Source organism: Triplophysa dalaica, chromosome 8, assembly GCF_015846415.1.
Source record: "Triplophysa dalaica isolate WHDGS20190420 chromosome 8, ASM1584641v1, whole genome shotgun sequence".
NCBI classification, from domain to species: Eukaryota; Metazoa; Chordata; class Actinopteri; order Cypriniformes; family Nemacheilidae; genus Triplophysa; species Triplophysa dalaica.
This window is the reverse complement of record NC_079549.1, coordinates 7,027,251-7,044,770: the sequence shown is the minus strand read 5'-3', so window position 1 is coordinate 7,044,770 and position 17,520 is coordinate 7,027,251. Positions and strand designations below refer to the sequence as shown.

General features: G+C 41.5%; 1 protein-coding gene across 3 annotated transcripts in view; it reads right to left on the bottom strand.

Moving 5' to 3' along the window:
* The window catches only part of vwa8 (von Willebrand factor A domain containing 8), a 101,827-nt gene extending 97,468 nt beyond the window's left edge, over positions 1-4,359 (bottom strand). For 2 of the 3 annotated variants that reach the window (XM_056754725.1, XM_056754727.1), the window contains exons 1-5: positions 4,167-4,359; positions 1,520-1,676; positions 1,061-1,138; positions 629-759; positions 391-501 (exon numbers count right to left, since the gene is read on the bottom strand). In XM_056754725.1, coding sequence (XP_056610703.1) covers positions 391-501; positions 629-759; positions 1,061-1,138; positions 1,520-1,676; positions 4,167-4,283 — 594 coding nt within the window. In that variant the 5' untranslated portion in view covers positions 4,284-4,359. Of the gene's footprint in view, positions 1-390; positions 502-628; positions 760-1,060; positions 1,139-1,519; positions 1,677-2,376; positions 2,470-4,166 lie in introns of those variants that run through there. The other variant, XM_056754726.1, reaches the window with a different exon arrangement.
* Positions 4,360-17,520: the final 13,161 nt, after the last annotated feature.

The following is a 17,520-nucleotide window of genomic DNA, read 5'->3' as shown; positions in this document are numbered from 1 at the left end:
CTGAATTAATACAATTTTTGGTACCAAGCCTCCACTTGATTCAAGTGAGGCTGCTAATAAACAGGAGTCTATGAGCCCAGGTAATTCTTATTACAAATTAAATCGAAACTTTTATAATCTTACAGTGTAAACTACAACCTCCAGGCTCACAAAATCTCCAAAATCAATATTTAAATAATTCATAAAAAATGAATCACTGTCCTTATGGAGATAAATGTTAAGATCAGGGTTTTCAATAGTTTTACACCACACTATGAGTTGTTGTGGGTGTTTGCCTAAAGCATCTGATAAGAGCGTTTGTACCAGGAAGCGGTGGTATAGTGGTACTTAACATGGCACTGGACTGGCACTGGGCAATGGCACTAATGATGGTGAAAATGTTTTACTTGCCTGGTCTATATAAAAGGCAGTTCCTGATCGGATTTCTCTGCGTTGTTTGAGATCTGTCTCAGTGGTGTCTCTTGACAGAGCAACATATTCAACTTCTCTCTTTGTTAATTCCTATCAAACAAGAAACAAATTACAACGCATGATAGTGTACAATTGTTAGTCTCTAGGACTCTAGGAGTTTAGCAGGTATTTGTGTTACAATGATATGTTACCGTGTCAGTAAAAATGCTTTAATTACCAGGTACTGCATGGCAATTGAACGGCGGAGAGGACCAGGAGGGCCAATAAGAAATACATCCTGACCAAGCAAGTCTTTCTGCATGATCCAGCGAAGGTGCTGGGTAATTGTTTGTGGCAAAGCCTCTGTTACTGCAAAAGGAAATAATTTATCACAAAATGCTTTAAATGTTTTCTAACATGTATCAAGGTGACAAAGTAATATAGCACGATTGAGATACTGTCTGGTTGTTAGATTAAACTTTGACACAATGCATGTATAATATTTATAATCTTTATGCAAAAAAACATATTTTTTGTGAAATGTTTTGCTTGTTTTATTTTGCTTGTTTTAACATTCATAACTAACAATTAAAATATGTGTCACAAAAGCTGCCATGTGACCCAAAAAGATTATAGATGTCTTCAGTGAATATTCACAAGTAACACATACTATGATTTACTGGAACAAGCTCTGGACTTTTGGGAGTTTTAAGTTGATATAAAATATCTCCAATTTTCACTGTGTCACCTGCAAAGACAAATAAAGACAAATTAAACAGCAAAACACAATCGAAATCAAACACAAACACAAAGAATGACATTTGAATTGCATTTGGCACTGTCTATTCAAAATGCCTCTTTGGTAATAATAATTACAACTTTTTTTTCAAGAAAGATTTGGATATGGATATTATTATAATATAAGATAGTATAGTACTTATAATATCTGAATCTCTTGTATAGAAGGAGAATTATAAAAATCTATGTTAACTTTAATAACTGTGTAATACTTTGCTATACCTGGGTGAACCATTAATTTATACACCTTTCTAAGAAAATTATGTAAAACCAGGCAGACATTAGTTTTAAGTGTCAAACAGACTTGGAAAGGTAGATTTACTAATGTTACCTGAAGAGGTGTTGAGGAGTTTGACCTCATGAGCGCTGCAGTTCCAACCTTCCTTTGATATCACAGGTCTTATTATATGACGAATCCTTCTAGCAGCGACAGCTGCTGCTGTGCCTTTCAGTAAGATACGCGCATGCATCCTGAATCTGTAAAAGTGCTGTTAAAAACAATGTAAGCTATGTATTATTTTACATAAAATTGTATTTCATCATCCTTATGTCATAAGTGTTCATGCCAGCAGTTGACAGCAGCAAACGGAGCACATTAAGCAATGGAACGAAAACTGTCCGTTTAATAAGTCTTCCGTGGGGAAAAAGGTTCTGTATTATAAGTTCCGATCATGAAACTAACGGATCGGGAAACAAAACAAACAACACTCGATTACAAGAGTCATCTTTTGGAAAAATAAATGCAATAATAACATCACCCGAGAATATTACATTTTGTTTTAACAAAATCTAACATATGTTTCATGATTGATATCTGACCTTTACCACAAATACACATACGATTGTTTGAAAATAAATAGCCTATATATATATATATTTGTGGCTGTGTCCCATTAACCATTGCCATAATGCGAGATAAATGTAAGCATGTTATCTGTTTCTGGGCCATCTCCAGGACAACTGAACACCTTGAATATGGATCCTTATGTGTGTGACTTATGCATTAAAACGTAAATGCTAGCTTGTAATATCCTGAGGTAATCCAAAGACATTCAAAAGAAAATGTGTCACAAAACATATCCTGCATATGACACGTATATTACATGTCATAGCACATTTCACATTCATTTAGTGTGAAATAAATGTAGAAATTAGGAATGTTCCTGATCAAGCCCTCTCCTGCCTTACCTCTTCACCCCGTTGAATCTCGTTTGCTGTGTAGCCTATCCCATGTGTTTGATTCTTTTAAAATGTAGGCTGCACGCTTTGTGTTCAGTGTTTTATATTTAGACTGATGCTCTTGATGATGATTATATGGTGATAAGCTAGTGCTGAATTTATTGTTCACAGGGACCTGAAACTCTATATACAAATTTTGACGCTCTAAATCGAATTGAATTATATTGTTTACATGTTTGTTTGTAATCAGAAGGTCTATAGAGCCGTACAATAAATATGTAAGTATAGTGTAAAATCAGGTTCGATGACGTCATGAACACTGCTTCAATTCCTTGACATTTATCACGTGGAAAGGAGGATCAGCTTTCGGAAGACCCTAGTAGAGTAGGGAGGGGTGGAGAAAGACAGAGACCATATGCCCTAATACACGATTAAAAACTAACCCCTCATTTGTGTTAAAAGGACGAAGAGAGAGAGAGAGATCCTGAGGAAAGGGATTAGGAGAATATGGAAGATGACTCTGAATATACTCGCAGCCCTGCCTGGGAAGAACTGGTAAGTGTTTGACATTTTACTGTTCGGAAAAAAAGCATAAAAGAGATTCTTTGTAACCACAAACGTCTAGGTTGTCGTAGATAGGCGTTGAAAGAATGTTAGATTAATTGCCTATATCTGTTCAGATACGCGAACAATAATCTTGTTTCATATTGAGTGCACGTTTGAGTTAGACGAGTTTACATTCCTTTACACAGACTAAATAAACTTTTTGATCGGAATTGATTTAGACACTTCAGTTAAAGTCTATTAAATGTAATAAACTCAATTGTCGTTTTGTTGCTGGCTGTAACAGCCTACACGAAGAGCACAATAATTAAGACAGTGTATTGTTCAGTTCACTTGAAAGGTAGGCTATGTCACAGGGAATCTTTGTTAAATTAGCGTTTCTTTGGCGTTGTATCGTAGTGAAAGTAAAATTACAACGGATTTTCGAAACAGCTGTGTGATGTTCACATACTCACAAAGAGACAATTATGTAAGGTGAAATCTTCAATCTCCGTTTTATAAGATTTAGATTGATAGCCATGGTGAAATGCACAACCAGTACATATACACCACAACATAAAATGCGTTTTGATTAAATAAATGAAAATGTTTACATTTTCTTTTAAATAATCAAAATACTTGTCAGCCTATATAAAAACGGCAGTAGGCTACTAGTTTTTTATTTTCGTTCAGGCTGCTGAGGGATAATGATTCAATGGCCTCATAAATACTGCTATGCTGATGCAGGTTCATATAACGTTAGGCACCTGGGTATCAGCTGGAAAGGGGCAATCATTCCCTCAAACTCGGTTCAGGTTTGCAGTATAGCCTGCTAGGTTTTGAATCTCGATTCTCGACCCAATTGTGGTTTTGTGTTTGGCTATAGTCTATGTTAAAGTGGACGGAGAAACATCTGTTGCTGCATCTTCGCCGTAGTTTGTGAGATGCGTGTTCGCCGCTAGGGTTTGCTACAGATTTCCTCCAGAGTCCTTCATGTAGTCACATATCCACACAACCGCCGCTTAAATCCTGGGGAAAATGAGCAGTCGCTTTTAGAAAAAAAAATGCACATTGCCCAGCAACTTCATTTTTACACTAGCTCGTTTACAATATCTGAAAAAATTTATGTCCGGAGGGGCGCGCTCGTGCAGAAAAAGGCAAAAGCATGACGGCCAAGAAAGCCGCTTTCCAGCCGCTGTCCAGCTCCCGCATCCCGGCGGATAGGAAGGGAGCGGCGGAGCGAGATTATAACTCACAATGCCGTGACTGCTTCTCCCCACAGGAGCCGGAGAAACCGGCAGAGACCGCAACCGGAATTCACCACACAGCCGTTGGTGCCGTTGGGGGCTCGGGGCCGGTGGTGGACGAGTCATCCGACAGCGAGGGAGAACAAGAAGGGCCGCAGAAACTCATCAGGAAAGTGTCGACCTCCGGGCAAATACGAAGCAAGGCAAGACACGTTATAACAAATCTGAAGCTAATGTTTGTTTGTGAATTTGATGTGTGTATGCAACGTAGGCCAGTGCTACTTGATCCTTGCACACACGGTATTATGGGATCAGGAAACATTTAGCTTTACCAGCATCAAATATCCGAAATTATTACAAAATTGAAGAGGGAAAAATACATTGATTGTGTCGTAATAAACTTTTTATTGTGGTCATTCAGGTAATGCAACTTATTAAATAGTGTTCTTATACTTTCTTCAACCTGTTGATATGCAGTCAGGGCCACTTGTTGAAAATTCTCAATATTACTGTTTTTTTTTCAATATTTGCATAAAACATTCAAATTAATTATCAAATGCTAATGTGTTTTTTAAGATGTTAGACCAGTTGCTAACACTTACACTATGCAGGGCTTTACACACTGTAAAAAAGAAAATTACGAGTACATTATCCTTTATTTTACAGACATTTCCGTTAGTGCTAAAATGCGATTTAATGCACTGTTAAATGTAAAATACAGGTCAAACTTAAAAAATGAATACAGAAAATTCCTTCATATCAATACAGTATATTGTGCCCCTTTTTACAGATTATTTTTTAGTTCACCCCATAAAGACCCAGGGCCAGTCTCAAGCCTCTCAGCCAACCCAGGGACATCTATATTTATAAACAGATTTACATAATACTGTTTTAAATTGACTTAAGACATTTTGACCCTATTTTTGCATTTCTTAAAATGAGGAAAATATTTGCTCATCAATTTTAATGTTTTAAAAGCAAAAAAATACTTGCCACATTTACATACATTCAAGTCCTTGTGAAGCCATTAAATGCTAACATGCTTTTGGTAGGTAATTTATTGAATAGTAATGATGCCACTTAATTATGCACTCTTGACTTTCTTAGCAAGACAACACTCTTGCCGCAGTGCTCCACATAAAAAACCATGACACCATGAAAAGTTGCTCTTTTCTGACCAGAACAAATCCACTTAATTATTGAGTTCCGTTCTCCACCCTCGCTATATTAATTAAGAAGGCTATATTTAAAAGCTGCCTGTTCTGGATAGGGAAGAGACTTTTGTGATGCTAATGAACATCTCGGTTACGTCTGTAACCTCTGTTCCCTGATGGATGGAACAAGACGTTGTGTTGAGAGACAGACTGGGGTTTGATCTTGAGAACCTATCATCTACGAGATAAATTTAAAATGCAAATGGTCTTGGTGAATGGCACACACACGCCAGTCTCAGCCTGGGCAATCTCTGACCGGCGGCAGCAAGCCACTCAAGGTCTCCTCGTCCCGTCCGGGGGGCAGGCATGGAGATTCCAGAGGCATGGCTTGGGGTTCCAAACCGTGGGCTTCCCCTGCTAGAAGGTCTTTTGTCAGGGGAATCGGCCAGGGGGGGCTGTCGTCAGAGCCTTGAGGTCTTGACAGCCAAGTCTGGTTGGGCCAATAAGTTGCAACTAGCAGTACTTGAAGCCCCTCTTCCCTGACCTGGGGGAAGGCTTACTACCACTTGCCAGCTTTGTGCTATGGCATCCGTGCCGAGGGGACCCTCGGTCAGGGAGTGCCAAAGCGGGGCAGTGGGTGGTGTCCGGGGAGGCAAACCGGTCCACCTGGCCGAACTGCTCCCATATGAGCCGGACTGCGCGAGGATGGAGTCGCCACTCTCCGTGGGGCGTTCCCTGATGAGAGAGCGCATCGGCTGTCCGGATCAGGTTGCCCAGGATAAACGTGGCCCGCAGGGATTTGATCACCTGCTGACTCCACAGGAGGAGGCGTCAGGCGAGTTGTGACATCTGCTTTAAGCATATGCCCCCCTTATGATTGATGTTAGCCACGATAGTGGAGTGTTTGTCCTGCACTAGGGGCCTCAGCATCCTCAGTGCCAGAAGGACAGCCAAAAACTCTAGGCAGTTGATATGCCATCCAGTTGGGAACCCTTCCACTGACCCGATACTGCATGCGCGTTGCACACTGCACTCCTCCCCAAGGGATCCCCTCTCGGAGAAGGGTCAGATCTGACCAGGGTATGAGGTGCGCAGTCACCGTAACCGTAATCCGTCTGGTGCTGGTGTGCCGCCGTCCAAGGAACCCGACACTGAGCCCAGTGCTGAAGCGGCCGCATGTGCATCAACCTAAGAGGGTTGTCCTAGGGGCCTCTGAAAGGGTTTCAGCAGGACCGCTGGAGTCCGACTGATCAGTTTCAGCCAGTTCAGCACCGACTGCATACGCATCGTTGGTGAGACGTGCTGACATACGGACAGAGTCTAGTTCACGAGGTCTTCCTTAGAGAAGAGCAAGAACGGCTGGAGTAGTGTTCGGTTATCAGAGATCGTAAACATTTGAATGAGCTACACGCAGATTTACTTTCAACAAAATTCTACAACTGATAATAAGAATTCCGCCTACACCTCTAAGATAACCAACGGTCAAATTACTGCTTCCATGACTTTAACATTGGTTGTAAAAACTGTTCTGTGTAATACACTGATATTGTGTGTGTGTGCACATACCTCTTAAACACTTCTAAGAAATGTCCATTGAAGTTCTGCTTGCAAATTTCTGCTGGTCAATCTGCTTGTTTGATTATCCAGCGGGTCCAATATAAAAAGGCAAATTGAATGCTTCTGTTATTAGTGTTATTTAATATAACCGGTCTGACGCATTCGGTCCGGTCTCATTCCCCTCGCCATAGCAGGAAAAAAATTGCGATCTCTAACGAAGATTGACGTTTGCTCATGCACTACTAGACCCCCAATAGACTTTGATCGATCCGCATGTTTTTAACTGATAAATTGAAGTGAATGCCATTGTTACTGTATATTGCTAAAAGCCCAAGTTTTTGTTAACACGTGAGAGGGGCACCGACCAATCACAACAGCCTGAGAAGCGGAAGCCAATCACGAAAGACCTGGTCAGCTTTACCAATCAGAGCGTTTCGGAAGGAGGCACTTTATATAGACTGGAAGAAATCCAGTTGTTTTGTTAGAAGTAGGACAGCAATGAACAATAGACTTGAAATATGTGAAATATAAAGCCTTTTTTTATTAGAAACATGAACATCCATTGATAAACACCCAAAAACATAATAAAAAAAAACATAATCAAAGCCTCTAAAACAGCCAAAGACTGTGTCCTTTAATATGTTAATTAAGAGATTACAAGGATATGGTTATTTGTACCGCTGTGTTAGATTTATGGTTTTGGGTTCTTTTTTAGCAGCTGCTCCGTTCCGTGTGTCATACGTCCGTACGAGCCAGCGTCGTTTTTGCACATGCGCACAACTTCGTACTTCGGTTTTAAATCTGATCAACTGTTTACCTGTCCTATCAAGTGGATTACAAATGGCATAAACCACCCCTTACAATCCGACTAAAATTCCAATCGGCTTGGGCATTTTTAATCTGATTGACGTGTTGGTCCATGTCCAAAATACTACAATATGTGTCTTCTGACTTTGATCGGACTGATTGGCAAAAGTCTCACGTCAGAGTACCTTGAGAAAGTTTTGAAAGCATATGCCGACCGGTCTGACCAACACCTCATTAAAGAGACATAACTAGCGTCTTGCTAATAGCTTTGTAGTTCGGTTCGTAGGTGGTAAGACACTCACATTCCAGCATTGAAACTCCACTGTCAACCTTGACAGCTGTATGTATGGACTTCATATGGTTCAGATGCGAGAAAGACTGCTTGGATTGGAAGACTACATGGATATGAGTAGCTAAACACAGCGATCCATAATGACGGGTCGCAGTTTGCTACCATTTGCTCACCGAATACTTTGATGCATCGGTTGTTTTTAAAACTTTTTAAAACTTTTTACATGTGATTACATAGCGAGGCAACGAGTTCTGTATCATGCCACAGAGAGCCGTAACTTTCAATAAAAGTATTATGCTCGCTCTTCTAAACCCCCCTGCACTCTGGGTAGCTTCATTTAGGCTTCATCAAGTTTAGTGCATAGCACTGCATATGTGGATTGGCCAAGACTTACCTGAAATATTCATATGCATTATGATGTTTTTTAATGATCAAATGTTGGTAAAGGCTAAGACACCAGGGAGCCACATCATTTTTGAAAGGTCCCTGACCACTGGTATAGTGCATGTTTACATTGCACCGATCTGTGCTGTGTTGTTCAACTGAGTTTCTCCCTTTGCCCTGGTGACTCTGTTCAGAGGAGCTTACATACAAACCATCTGCGCTCTCAACGGGAAGTGCAGGCACATACATCTCAATGTGTTACTGGAGGTGGGGGCGCAAGAATGATAGTTAGCTGATAATTGTAGGTGTTTTTTCTTGGGCAGTGGGCTGTGATGTGTGCAGATCAGTGCTAATGGACCATACAGACTGTTCCACATTGTTGTTTGCTTAGTGTGGCTCATCACAAGACTGTCCGATGTGCTTGCACTGTGCTGTGGACATTCAGTTGTCACACGCACACGCATTTACAGTCACAAATCTCTTCAGATGGTGTGGATCTCCTAGGTAGAATAGCATGGACTGACATTTTTCCATCTTCATCGAGCTAATTGCCTGATATACAAGAGTGAAGTATGGAAACTTTGGGTTTGGGGGACGCTTCATGACTTGATATTCAGATAAATGTGTGGAACTTTCATCAAGTAAAGAAAAAGACCAAAAAATAACAAGAAAATTTAATTCTCTCTGTTTTTCCTAATTTTATAAGCAGCAATCTCGCTATTTGTGAATCCAATTTTATAAATGTACAATATAGGCGATGTTATAAAACAAGAAGATTTTTTATTATATAAATAGATGCTTCATCAACAGCATCTCACTACATTCATCATGAATCCACACATACAAACCGCTCCCAATCTCCTACGTGATACGAGACCGGTGCGCGCACAACTGGCGCTCATTAACAATTACTCACCAGTCTCGAACCACGGTCCCGCCCCGCCTACTCCACTACAACGTGCTTTTCTGTGTCTTTGATGTTTTATAAATTGCCCATGCATGCATTAGACATGTAAAATTGCAAAAATTAAAGTGTCGGAACAAAAGATGCATTCTATCTAAAAGCGAATGCTCACCCAGACCTGCCTGTAACACCTTGTGTAACCACATCCCCACGAATCTACGTCATTTTGTGGTATGACTTGACTAAGACCTCACAAATCTATACGCAAGTAAGGTGTAATTCTCATTGTTTTGTCGTGTTTATGATATGGCGTAACACTGGTTGATCACTATGGCAAATCTTTTTAAAATGCCGTATATAAAATTCAATTCAGGTTCTAATTAATAAATAAATAAATTCAGTCTACCGGTGAGCAAGCCAACACTGCCCTGCTGTGAAGAGGAACCAAAACTCCAATGATTGACAAAAAAAACCTTGGGAGAAACTATGCTCAGTCGGGAGGGCCAGATGTCCTCTGACGTGTCAAAGCTGCACTAAGTGACCCTGACCAAAAGCCACCGAGCAAATATCCATGAGGAAGAGTGAGAGCCCACCATCCGCAACCCAGAAAGTCCCATTCGCCGAAAACCGTGCAGGTTCAACCCGGTCCCACTCCACGATCAACACCAGAAAACAGAGGAACAATCAGGGAAAATAGTAATGGCACGTTGCAACTTTATTCCTCTGTTGTCCGACATCCACCACAAAACAAGGCCAAACCGGACCCACACAGCCCCAGCTAATTAATCCACCACAACCAACGATCCAACGAAGTATTGTAACTTCAGCATTAATGTGACAAGTCGTCCGTCTTTGCTCTTGGTTGAGGATGTAGTGGTCTGAGCTGGGATGGTCCGATGGTCGTATTTCTCTAGGGTGGTGGTGGAATTGCCTTAGATGGAGCTGGGATGGTCAGTCAATCTCCAGCTGTAATTTGTGTAATCTCTAGTTGGGGATGGGCATATCCCGATCATCTGGACCTAGCGGAATTTCTCCCGCGGAGGCAGAAAGAGAATAATTAGCGTAGCTGCTGTTCCTTAACTATGCAATAAGTGAAAGCTTGGCTGAAAAGATGTGTCTTTAATCCAGATTTAAATTGGGAGAGTGTTTCTGACCTTCAAAATAGTATCAGGAAGGCTTTTCCAGAGTTTAGGTGCCATGTAGGAGAAAGCTTGACCCCCTATGGTGGATTTAGTAATTCTAGGTTGTGACAGGCTGAACAAGAGACAGACACAGGTATTCCAAAAGTAAGCCCTGGAGGGTGATTTAATGAGCACACAAACACAGTGCCACACGGTGAAAAGTACAAGGGGAATGTAACTCGTGGGTGCTCCGTTGTAGCTGTGGTGGTGCTCGTGCCTCGTGGTGTAATGGTTCCAATATTCCCTGTGCTTTTAGAGGTGTAGTTTCTGGAATCGTCAGTCACTGGTCTCTGCATAAGAAAAGATACAACACGTTAGTCATTCAGTTGTAGTGCTGAGAGCAAGCTCACCCTTCTTCCTGTGTTTATAAGGGGTGAACTTGATGGGGACCAGGTGTTGACGATCCGCAGGTGTGGCGGCTTGATTGCGCCGTTGCCTTGGCGACTCTGACGTCATACTGACCTGCTCGTCACAAGGTGTTATCAAAAGTCTTGAGTTTTGAGATCTTAGAGAGCATGATGGGTTGTAATGTGATAAAAGCTCAGTTAAGTAAGTAGGGGCTAAACGGTTTAAGGCTTTGTAAGTAATTAAAAGAATTTTAAAATCAATACGATACTTAATGGGTAGCCAGTGAAGCGATGATAAAACTGGGGTTATGTGATAGTATTTTCTTGACCTGGTAGAACTCTGGCAGCTGCATTCTGAACTAACTGTAGTTTGTTTATTGATGATACAGGACAACCACTAAGTAGAGCATTACAATAGTCAAGTCCTGAGGTCACAAATGCATGAATAAGCTTTTCTGCGTCAGCAACACATAAAATATTTCGTAATTTTGCAACATTTCTAAGGTGGAAGATGGCTGTTTTTGTGATATTTGAGATGTGATTTTTAAATGATAGGTTGCCATCTAATATTTGTTGGAGCACCAGTGCAGCCTTCAATTTTTAGGTTGTAATCTGAGATATTCTGTTATAGTAATATTTCTGTTTTGCTAGAGTTTAAAGAAGGAAATTACTAGTCATCCTATGTTTTTTGTCTTCGATGCACTCTGCCAGTTTGGATAGCTTGAAGGAATCATCTGGTCTTGATGAGATATATAGCTGAGTATCATCTGCATAACAGTGGAAGCTAATTTGAAAACATGTTTTCTAATAATGTTGCCAAGGAGCAGCATGTATATGGAGAAAGCAGGGGTCCTAAAACCGATCCCTGAGGTAATACATAATTTACTTGTGTGAAATTTGACGATTTCCTATTTAAATGGACATTTTGATATCTGTCTGATAAGTAAGATCTGAACGATTGTAGTGCCTGTCCCTGAATACCGGTATAGTTGTGTAAACGATCTAATAGCATTTTATGGTCTACAGTATCGAAAGCAGGACTAAGAGTGAGATGTACCTTTATCTGATGCAATAAGAAGGTCATTTGTAATTCTAACGAGCGCAGTTTCAGTGCTATGATGCGGTCAGAAGCCAGACTGAAACTTTTCGTGTATGTCATTATTTTGTAATAAAGTACACAACTGAGTGGACACCACTTTTTCTAGTATTTTAGACAAGTACTGGAGATTTGAAATCGGTCTATAGTTTCTAAGTTCATTGGGGTCTAAGTTTGGTTTTTGATAAGAGGCTTAATTACAGCCATCTTATATGGTCCTGGGACATGGCCTAGATTAATTGACGAGTTGATAATGTTATAAATGGGCTCAATTGCAACAGGTAGTAACTCTTTTAATAAAGTAGTCGGAAAGGGGTCTAATAAAAGCTAAAACAGTTTAAGGTGGAAAAAACTTATCAATCTTTTACATCCTGCTCAAGTCGCGCTGGCAAATTGATGTTTTGGCTTGATCATCTTCATTTTCCGGACCAGATTTGGGATTTAATTCATAAGGAAAGTACCGATGACATTTTATCACCTGTCAGTACAATTGCTTTGGAACATGATGTTCCGAATATGGTTAGAGGTGTTACATTTCAGTCGCACGCTTGCAGTATTCGACCAATCACTATGCTCTGGTTAACTGGCCAGTTATAGCACACCTCGCTTTTTTGAACCTTAAAGAGTGATACACATTGCATTACATCTAAAAAAAAAACAATAATATTCCATTTAGCTCTGTCATTTTGACCCCTTTATTAATGTTACATATAGCCAAGTAAAACAATGATCTCCTATGATGCCAGAAATATAGACATTAGTAACTGAACATGACAAAAAATATGTGGTTCATTAGATCTTACACAAAAAGATTAATGACTTTTTCATAAAACCTAAGCTTTTTGGTTTTAAGCCTTTGTTTCGATGTCTCATTTGGATTTATGTTATTGATGATAATTAGATTAATTTAATGGTGCAGCTAGAGTAACAGTGGAGGTATTGTGTTTGAAGTTCAAGTGATGCGTAGGCAACGGTGACCTTTAAATGCATAACTTTATCAGACAATGAATTACTCTCACTATGCAACTAGTATATTGCATGAATGACAAGCGTTATATCTGAGTTATGGACAAATTATTTTTAGATTTTGTTCTGGAAAAAATACAGATTAAACGTATAAGAGGTTGAATTGACTTCTTTAGTAATTGGTTGAAGAGTGAAATAATTTATTAATCGTAATTTTATGCTTATACTTTAACTGAATAACAGAAAATTCTTGAATGAGTTTATTTTCAACAATATTTGTGGTGTCTATTGACTGAACAATGTTGGCAAATGAAGGGAAAATCCCAAAATCAGCAGGCCATATGTGTTAAGGTGTTTGCTATATTTTTTTATTTGTAAACATTTCTCAAAGACCCACTTTGCAGATAGCAGAGACATATAAAAAGGGTTTATTCAACCATCCACATCACCAGCATCTGTGGGCTTCTTCTTCTTTAAAAAGCAGGACGGCGGACTACATCCCTAAATTGATTAGCGTGGTCTCAATGATATTACAGTCAGGTTCCGCTATCCTTTACCTCTGGTTCCCCCTGCCCTCGAACATCTCTGCGATGCCGGGTACTTTTTGAAACTAGATCTGCGTAACGGATATAACCTCATCCACATCAGAAGATGTGATGGATGGAAAACTGCATTCTCCTTTGGCCTGGAAAACAGTCCATCCTTAAATCAGTCTATCATCAACAACGTTTTCCGAGATCACCTCAACCGCTTCGTCATAGTGCACATTGACGACATACTAGTCTACTCCCACAACTATGAAAAACACATTCAACATGTAAGAACAGTTTTGAAATGACTTAAAGAGCATTGGTTTTATACTAAGTTTGAGAAATGCGAGTTTCACCAAACAAGTTTCATCTCTCGGATATATCATCAGTCATGAGGGGGAAGCTATAGATGAGAGGAAGGTAAAAGCAGTATTTTCGACCGGTCTCAAAAGAGTTACAAACGTTTCTGGGGTATAGATCTGCACGATTCTGGATAAATTGAGGATCCCGATTCTTTTGTTTCAAATAGAGATTGCGATTCTTTTACGGTTCTGAATGATGACTAAAGGTAATACATAATTTACTAGAGGTTCTGACAAAAAAAGTTTATTTAGGTGTGTAATATGTAGGACTCTGCTTCAAAATGATTACATATTTCATGGTTAACCTACAGTAACTATGGTTAGAAATGTGTAACCACAAATTCCATAAGTAAACTAAAGTGTTTTTTCATTTTTTTTACTTTAAATGCAAAAGTTTAACTTCCTAAAAAGTATAAATGCATTGAAGTTACTTGTATATGAAATATTTCTCAGTAAAACAAATTCATAAAGTCACACTTTTTTTTATTTTATACATTTCCCTGATATCTACAAGACCGCTTGAAGGGGTCTTTACAGAAAGACACTACTGATAAACATAACAACGCAGTTTTCTGACCTGTAAAGAGTTTAAATTAATCTGAAATCATGATATGATGGGCAACATGATCTAGCTCTAACAGCGCAGCTTCTCTATTAGCGTTAATAGTCTAATAGGCACTATGATGACGTGTTTTACCATGATGACGGAAATAAGCACGCACACGGATTTGTCCGCGCTACAAACTACAATTGTTAGTTTCGTTTCAAACATGACCAGTTAAGATGTCGAGCATAGTCAGAAAAATTTATCACAATCCTAAAAGACAATCATAAAACCAGTTTTGTTGTCAGGCTGTATTTACTTTATATATTGGTCTGTTATTTGGTGTGAGATTAATTTGGGCATCTTGTAAACGAGTCTCATGCGTGTGAGTTGGCAAGGCTCTGCTTTTATCCCAGTACTTCTGTAATCATTTGACACAAAAATAATGATAGTGTGTATTTTGAAAAGACATCGTTACATACCTTATAATAATAATTCTTCTGCGGCAGCAACAGCCAATATTGAAGCGTTATGATTTTAGTCCGAGGTGTAAGTTAATAGACACACGAGAATCGTTGATTTTCATTAATGAGATCGTCTGGTGTTCGAATCGAGATCGGGATCTTTTAACGATTAATCGTGCAGCTCTACTGGGGTACGCTAATTTCTACCGCCGGTTCAGCAGAAACTTCATTTCGGTGGCTGCACCTCCAACATCCATGACCAAGTTACCACATTCCAAGAACTCAAATCACATTCCACCTCAGCACCCATCCTACACTCAACGACATGGATCCCCACCCAAACTCTTTCCTCGTTTACACTACTCAAGCAAACTCAGTCCTGCCAAATGCAAATATGATGTCGAAAACAGAGAATAACTGGCCAAGAAGGCAAATATGGTGGTTAGTGGTGTCATTGGTTAGAGGGAGCTAAACACCCTTTTGTAAATTGACTGGCCACAAATATCTAGAATATTTACACTCTGTCAAGAGACAGAATCCAAACAGGACAGATGGGCTCTCTTCTTAAAACGATTTGAGTTTACTGTAACTTATTGCCAAGCTTTCCTGTAGCTCAGTGGTAAGAGCATTCTGTTAACAACACAAGGTTGTGGGTATGAACCCAGGGGATTGCAAATACCTATGTAAAATGTATAGGATAAAGGAATGTAAGTCGCTTTGGATAAAAGTGTCTGCCAAATGTCTTAATGTAAATGTAAATTTTAAGAATACCAAAGCCAATGCTTAGTGACCTCAACATGATTATCTCACGCCAACTACACCCACGGAAAACCTCCTTTCGGAATCCCTAATTGTGGCTCCTGTTCAATGGGGTATTTATACTGAACTAACACAAACTAACGTCTTGGTTACGTATGTAACCTCAGTTCCCTGATGGAGGGAACGAGACGTTGTGTCGAGAACGACAGATGGGGTTCGCCCTTGAGAACCAATCAACTCTGACTACTATAGAAAAGGCCAATGAAATTTGGCGAATGCAATTTGCATGCCGGGCTCCGCCCCCGGAAATCCGGTATAAAAGGAGGCCGGCGTGCAGCATTCACTTACCTTTGTTCTGAAGAGCCTGAGACCTCTCAAACTGCAGCAGAATACGATACGTGTTCGTGGCATAAGGGACACAACGTCTCGTTCCCTCCATCAGGGAACTGAGGTTACATACGTAACCAAGACGTTCCCTTTCTGTCGGTCTCTCGACGTTGTGTCGAGAACGACAGATGGGGTTGCCTATGGAAAACGCCACAACGCTGTATCGCGTCACAATCTCTAGCGAAGCGACGGTAACAAGCCTGGGCGTGTCATCTCGAAGCTTTCGTGAGACTGTAACCTTCCAGTGTGGTGGTCGGGGGGTTCCAGAGCTTTCTTGGAGAAAGATGGGTACAGCCCTGACCGGTAACTTTCACGGACGGGGCCTTAGCTCTCTATAGGCGAGAGGCCGTCCAGATCAGTTTACACCGGGTAAGCGCGACTCTTAATCAGAGAAGCGCTACAGAGGCCACCTCCTACCCGTGGGGAGGAATATGGTGGATATAGGTATGGTCTCGTCCTTGGAGGAGAACGCATGGAACGTGCGGACTGAGTAGTTAACCGCGAGGTGGAGGCCCACCTGGGGAAGCTCATGGGTTACCAGGAGTGGGAACCATTCTCATGAGGATACATCAGACGGAACAGCCCACGGAGGGGGTGTTACAGACGTCCGGTAGCACTAGGTCCGGTTAGAGCTATCTGTGATAGCTCACATGGTATCCCGGCCTAAGGGGGAAGGCTGCTCTGCCCAGCCAGCCCCCAGGGGGTGCTTGTTTGGTGATGGATGGAATGCCTATTCTTAACCAGTGTCTGGGTAAGAAGGGAGGCTGGTGAGGTACCAGTTTCTTAGCGATGTGTTCGGGTAAGAAGAAAAGGTAAATAGCACACTGACCCAACCTGTTAGAGGGTGGAAAGGTGCTTTCGCAGGCATACGCCCCCCCGGATGCCAGTCCTACATGTCGCCACGCAGGACGTGGGCTGACACCGGGTTTACGCGAAGGTTGTTAACCCTTGCGAAGGTGTTTGGGCATAGCCCAACCCGCAGCTCTACAGATGTCTGCTAGAGAGGCGCTTCTGCCAGTGTCCAGGAGGTGGCTAAACTCCGTGTGGAGTGAGCCCTCACTGCCAATGGGCGTGGGAGATTCTGAGATCGGAATGCCGTCGTAACGGCGTCCACGACCCAGTGCGCCAGCCTCTGTTTGGAGACAGCCTTCCCCTTCTGCTGTCCTCCAACAGACACGGAGCTGGTCAGAGCTTCAGAGCTCTGCGTGCGGTCCAGTACGTACTGGACACAACACTAATCGGGTTGGGTCTTCCTCCCCTATGGGGAGCGCCTGCAAGTTCACCACTTGGCCCCGGAGGGAGTAGTGGGAACTTCTTGGGCACGCATCCGGGCCTGGGTCTCAAGATAACGTGAGAGTTTCCAGGGCCGAGTTTAAGGCAATCCAGGGACACGGAGGATGCTCGGTGGTCCCCTACCCTCTTGAAGGAAGTGAGCGCCGTCAGGAGGGCCGTCTTACTCTATGAGGAAGATCGGAACCTCCGAGGGGCTCTTTGGGGGGCCCTGAGGCTCCCCAGGACCACTTAGGGTCCCAAGAGGGTATGGAGCGGAGATGAGGCGGATTCCGCCCTCTCGCTGCTTAGGAACCTGGTGACCAGGTCGTGTTGCCCTAGAAACTTTCCACCGACTGA